General features: G+C 28.0%; 1 protein-coding gene across 1 annotated transcript in view; it reads left to right on the forward strand.

The window, feature by feature from the left end:
• The window catches only part of LOC106686646 (androgen-induced gene 1 protein), a 13,901-nt gene that overhangs the window by 665 nt on the left and 6,066 nt on the right, over nt 1-7,170 (forward strand). Inside the window, exons 2-5 of the mRNA XM_014430053.2 lie at nt 3,928-4,112; nt 4,194-4,343; nt 6,441-6,658; nt 6,740-6,891. Of these exons, the coding sequence (XP_014285539.1) occupies nt 3,928-4,112; nt 4,194-4,343; nt 6,441-6,658; nt 6,740-6,891 (705 nt within the window). The remainder of the gene's footprint in view (nt 1-3,927; nt 4,113-4,193; nt 4,344-6,440; nt 6,659-6,739; nt 6,892-7,170) is intronic.

Raw genomic sequence — 7,170 nt, forward strand, 5'->3', positions numbered from 1 at the left:
ACACAATAAATAACTATACGTTTCATATACGAGCACTTGGAGTTATTAGTGTTTAAACTCTAATCTACTCCTCTTATATATGTATAATTTAAAAACCATAAGTATTTATCAAAAGAAAGAGAAACACATTTATAACCACGGTGAGCCCATTTTTTGAATTTGCTTATTGTGATTTCATGACCCTTGTTAATTAAATATACCTAGCAAAATAATTTTAACTTATAATTTACCTAAATTTTGTTAGTTTATTTTATTATTAAGATTTATTTTTAATTACTAAATAGCAGTCAAAATGATTGAGGAAAAAAAATCTTTTAGACCGCATTAAATTAAAATTGTTTAAACTGAAACTATGAAATAATATTTTTTAAAAATTTATATCACGTTTATTTCTACATTCTAAATCTACGTTTCGGGCCTTTCTGTTGGCCGTTTTCAAACTTTTTCCACTTCAATCCTGTCATTATTAAAATTTATATATTTTCATATATGTTACTCACTGGAAAAGTTCATTTTTTGTTTCAGCTGTTTACGCCAGGCCATTTTTTTTTCTGAATTGTTTTAAATAAATATATTCTAATTTTTATTAATTTTTAAATCAACATTATTTAAACTGAAACTATATCATAATATTTTTTGTTTATTTATACCAATTTTATTCTATATATATTCTCTAAATGTCTAATACGTTTCGGCCCTTTTTTTATGTTTTGGCCATTTTCGAATGTTTTCCACTTCACTCCAGTCATAATATTAAAATTATATACTTTCATATTTACTACTCGTGGAAATATTAATTTTTTTTTATCTGTCTATACTAGACAATTTTTTCTTTATTGTTTTTACTTCATAATACATTAATCGATAGCATTATAGTTAAAAGAATGTATTCGACTAGTCTCAACTAATTCTCTCTCATCCCTTTTAATATTTTTTATTATCTGACTGATCAATCTAATTCCACAGTAAGCTGTGGATTAGCAACTCAAGAAAGTTAAGCATCCGCCCAATATTTTCGAGTTTCTCCTAGTATAATAATGTGTAATTATATACATGTTGTAAAGTAATTATGTAATTATAAAATATCTGAACTTTCCTTACCGCAAAGGCAATCAAAAAATAATTTTTGCGCTGTCTTTGCTATTACAGTATATGTATATAACAATTTATACATGTCCATATATGTTTATTTATTTTTTAAATTTTGCTTAATAGACAATTTACTCATCCTTCAAATGAACTTTTAGAAAGTACCGGTAGATGAAATTATATTTTTTTAACAGTTCGAAAAATGATAAACGGATTAATCATGGGAAAAAGCGCTAAACACTTTTTGAAAAATGGTTAGAAATATTCTAGTCATAGAAATTTATTTAAAATTTATACTCGCTCGTTTCGTGATATTTTTTATACTATTCATTGGAAATGCTTTTCCATACTTATTTTCCAAATGAGTTGAAAAATTGACTGATTCCAATGACGTTTTCGGAAAAGTACATTTAATAATACTTCCGATTTAGAAATTTTAACATTTTTCTTTTGTAAAAATATGGCAGATATACAAAAATAGAACAATAAAATGTAGATTCTGTCCTTAACCATCCATTCAATGCTTGATTGTTGTAGAATCAATATTTAAAATACTAAGATTGATTTTATGAATTTAATCATTCTGTCAGCTGGATCACTCATACATAGATTAAATGAAATTAAAAAAGTAATTGTTTAATAACTATGGAACAAGTTCAAGTGATGAAACTGCGCATGCGCCCACAACAACAAGAATTCGGAATTTTGCAGGATCGTAATACTCCTCAAACTTTATATTTCGTATATGGGTAAATAAGAGTAAAAAAAAAAACTTTTCTTCCGAAGGTTTCAAACATTTAAATCACATTATATAATCAAACTTCTCTCAATGGACACCCCTGTATAACGGAAACTCCTATTTTATTTTATTGAGGTCGTACCTATTTACCTGTAACTAGGTACATATTTAATGCATTTGAACCCCTCTATTGTGGACTATGTCCACTCCAGACGTGGTCAGCAATTTTATTATCAGCACTTTTCTAATAGACACAAGTATGAAAATTTTGTGTGGTTCTTGTATCACACAGCCTTCACTTACCAACTCACCAAGTTTTGTGTGGATTGGTAGCTTCATGTTAAAGTTTTCGCTATTTTTGTAATTTTCGAAAGAAAAATATCTAGATACCAAGGAAGGCAAAAATTATAAACAAAAGTTTTTTTTTCTGCTGCTATAAAAATTCTTATTTTAAGGTTTCTCGAAGTAGAAATAACAAATATAAATTTTTTTCCAACCAAGAATACAACAGTTTACCAAAATAAAAGGCAGTCGTAATGCTGGTCTCGGATTTTCTAGTTCGAATCAAATGTCCTATTTTTAGTTTTTTCTCCTTTAGTTATTCATATTTTTTTTTAATATTTTGGTTTTATCCGTTGTTTATTATTGCTATAATAATGAGAGTTTTTAATATTTATTTTTAAGGCAATATTTAAATTGTTGAGATGAAGAAAACTTTCAATTAGAATATAAACTATTTTATAATTTGTTTTTGTACAACGTTTCTGGATATTATCCCATGTTCATGTACATTTGCTCCTCATATTCGTCATATTATATCAATTTTCATTTTGAAATCTCGTTATCTATACCGTATAGACTATTATTTTTTTTTTAATTTGTTGAAATAATGTGGTTAAGTATAAGCATATTTTAGACTATATAGTATATATGACAAGATTTCAAGATGGAAATTGATAAGATATGACAAATATGAGGATGAAATAGTTCATGAATATGGGATTACATCCCATACCTACAAGGTGGACAGGGTTGCGATCAAAATAGGCCTTATTCTCATTAAAATAGTCTAACAGGGCTTAATTGTCGAATTTTTAAGTACCTTCAATTATGGATTTCATTTTTATGAAGTTGATTATATTAATAGTTAAATTGTTGAGGTATTAATATATATATATTATAAATATATAAATAGTTGACCGTATAATTTAAAATATAAAGATGTCAGGGTTGCAGTCAAAAAGAAAAAATATTTTTCAACTAATCATTATACGACGTTTCGCCCCACTTTGTAGGGCTTCATCAGGGCTAAAAAGATACAAAAACGTTTAAGAACATTACAACACTAAGATAAAAAAAAGGTAAATTAAGGTAGAAGAAATATTATGTAAAAAATAAGTGAAAAGAAAATTATATACAAATAAAAGGAAGGAAGAAATAAAATAGTATTAGTATGAAATAAACTTGAATAAACAATTATGAGAATAAAAAGTTACGAGAACTATACGAAATATGAAAATACAATAAATGAACTACGCTGTTCATGACTATTTTGCTTAACAAATATTTTAAAAGTTTTTTATCCCATGAATTCTCCCCTTCTCTTCAAAAACTTAAAATTAGAATTTACAAAACTATCCTTCTCACTGTTCTTTAAGGATTCGTGACGTGGCCTCTTACACTAAGGGATGAACACCGCCTTAAGGTTTTCGAAAATAAAGTATTACCCAAAATATTCGGACCGAAAAAGGATGAATTAACGGGAGAATTTAGAAGATGAACGCAGAATTAAGGGACCTACACCCGGTAAATACAATTCAAGTTATAGCATTGCGGCGTATAAGATGGACGTGTAAGGTTGTACGGCTTAGTAACGAGCGGATCTCTAAAATGTTAATAAACACTGAACCGATGGGTAAACCTCCCAGGGGTAGACCCAAACGTAGATAAGATGATTGCGTTAAAACTGGTTTAGTAGAATTGGGTTTGGAGGGGCATCACTGGAATAATGTATGCAGAGAGCGTAGGATGTATTTATTATTATTATTTTAGCCCATGAATAAAAAAAGAAAAAATACACATAATATTTTTCTATTTAGGATTACTAAACGTACACCCAGAGAAATTGGCATGCTGTTTTCACACGATAGTGTCTTCGTGCTTCCTAGCATGTTACATAAGTATGGCAGTTACAGTATTGATTGCGGATAATAAATATCTCACGAATAGGTTCTTAGCAGATGGATTCGCCAGTATGGGATATCTTTTCAGCATGTGGGTACTAGTAAGTACAAAGATGTTTTGATATTAATTAATAAAAATATAGCCACTTTTAATATTTAAATATATTTTATAATAATTCCAGGCTTCGGAGACGATATGTTTCGGAATGTATACAGCGATAGATATACTTGGATTATACTACAAACAGTCAGAAAAAGCAGTAAAAATGAGTAAAACATTGAGGACTGTAGCAAGTCACATGCTTTTCTCAGTCGTTTTTCCCCTGTCTGTGGTGAGAAAATTTTATATGATTTAAAAAATAAATTTATATGAAAAATAAATGAATTTTCTAATAATTAAAAAATATATTCACAAAAAAAAAAAAAATCATGACAATAAACTTTAGACAAACTTAACTTTGCCACCTAACTGTTCAAGCTTTGATATATGTAAATAGATTTTTCTGTATTCTATTCTACTTTATTTTTATATAAATGTACTGAATGTTATAAAATTTCACGAGTCTATACATTTAAATAAAACTTGTATAACAAATGGAATATTTGTGACAATCACTGGAAAATACAATAGACACACAGCCTATATATTTTATTACAATGAATATTAACCAAACAATCATAAAATGTTTATCTGTTTTGTTTCATTTATCTGAAAGATAACAATTAAATTTAGGTATTGAGATACTCTGTCATCTGGTATTTTTAAATAATTCGAGAGAAGAATAAAATAATTTAATTCGAGATAACTCAAAACCGAATTGAAGGACAATTGGTTCTAATTACATTTTGTAATTTGTATTTTTTTTTCTTTTCAGAAGATATTAATTCTTTACTTACGACGTTGGAAGATATTAGGAGTATTCACGATGATAAGTTAAATGTAAAATGTTTTACCATGTTAAATGTTATAAGTATAGAATTGTGAGGAGCACTATTTTAAGTCATGTTAGATGTTGAAGGGATGAGAGCTCCTAGCGGATTTTCTGAGCAACTAGTTTTATAACCTTTCCTTCCCAAACTTCATGTTGTTTATGTTAAAGTTTTGATTAAAGTAATTTATTATAACATGCTTAAATTGAGTGAAAAGTGGAAGTTATCTGAATGTTTGGTCAGTTAGTGTTTTGTTGAACTTCTGACTTGTTAGGAAAAGAATCAAGATGAGCTAATTGGCAACTGCCATTACATTATTATTGTCATTTATTGCTTTATTATATTTAAAAACATCCAAAACAATACTAACACAATCAAAACATAAACTACGAGCTAGTAACCTAACATGACAACAAACAAAATGGTGACAAACAGCTAGTCTGTTTCATTCTCCATTTAACAGACCTAGTAATAGACTCTCAACCATGTTATATCGTTTTAACATGTTAAAACAAGGAAATATTTTTTCCATTTAACGCTCTTTAACATGTTAAACTAAAGATTATGAATACCCCAATTATAACATCCGCACAGCGTTTCGGGCAGTTTTTCCACTATAATAAAAAAGAATAAACAATCAACAATAAACAAAGTTAAAAAAAAAAACATAATTTACTATTTACACACCTAATTATAAAATTTATATCGATTTAAAAATTTAAAAAAAATAGTAATTAGACCAAAAATTTAGTAATAATTATTCTTATTTTGAATATATATTTCATTATAAGACAAACAATATCCCGCTCTAGACTTTTTCCGAAAATCACAGTGATAAATTGAATATGAGCCCACCAATCTGATTATTTATTTATTTTTGGCTGAATGTAAATAATTTTACTGTAGATTTTTTAAATTTAACAAATAATTTTCCTGTTAAAGAATTATTATTTTCAAGCATATTTTTTACCATTTATTGGGGAGCAGACCAACCCCAATTTAAAAATTATGTGACTGTTCATTTAATTGTACAACTCGTTGCTCAAGTTGCATAAATGTAATTTACATGTATTCTGCAATTCATATTGTATTATTTTTTTTTCAATATATTGTAATTAGGAAAAATAAATAAATATCAAGTCTTTATAAGTTTTCACTCCAATTCACAAATTGAATTGCAATTTAATTTTAATAAAGTATTTACCAGTGGGACAGTCCCTTCTCTCTCTATCAGTTCCATGGCGGTGGTCACTGGCTACAACTAGACTATACTACTTTAACTGGACTCGTATTAACAACTTATAATGCCACGAGGCAATCGAATGGAGAAGACGCACTAAAGTATACATAATAAATTTCTTGTATTATATATGTATGAACTAATAATGTTATTACTCTTAATAAAGAGTACGACAAAAAAATAAATAAATAAAAAATATTACACGTCGGTAACCAAAAATAATTTAGTATAATAGCGAGATTTATAATTTTTGTTCCAGGTCGTTTTGATATTGTTTTGGGGCTTTTACTTCTATGATAGAGAACTTATTTATCCCGCCATATTGGATGAACTTTTACCACCGTTCATCAATCACATGATGCACACTTATCCAGTCCCGCTTTCGATACTCTACATGTTCACCGATATCAAAAAGGAACCCCCCAAATACAAGACGCTTGGTTTACTGACAGTATTCATGACGATATATAGTTTATTGTAAGTAATTCTGTACAAAATTTACTTATTATTTTTAGTTATGTGATTTATTGTAGCATAACAGATTGTGTATGATTCCAGATTTATTGATGCACGTAAAAAACGTGGACAGTGGATTTATCCTGCATTAGAAGCCTTGACTCCTCTTGGGGCTATCTGGGTACTGACGTCTTCGCTGATAGGCTCTTTTGTTTTCTTTTTCCTTGGATATTACTTATACGGCAAAATAAAAGGTATTTTATAAATAAATGAATGGAATATGGTCCGGGTGCGGTAAAAAAAAAAGAACTCAAATAGTAGAATTATACTATTTTATTGAGCCAACGTTTCGCCCCACGTTGCAGGGCTTCGTCAGGGCTAAAAAAAATACAAACACTATAGTTACAAAAAGGAAAAAAATAAAAAACATAAGTGTAAAATAACAGGGGTATAAAATGTAAAAACGTAAGATATAATAAGAAAAATTAAAGTAATAAATAGTAAATGAAAAGGGTAATAGTAACAGATAGATA

This window comes from Halyomorpha halys, unplaced genomic scaffold (assembly GCF_000696795.3).
Source record: "Halyomorpha halys isolate HHAL.00 unplaced genomic scaffold, Hhal_1.1 Scaffold854.1, whole genome shotgun sequence".
NCBI lineage: Eukaryota > Metazoa > Arthropoda > Insecta > Hemiptera > Pentatomidae > Halyomorpha > Halyomorpha halys.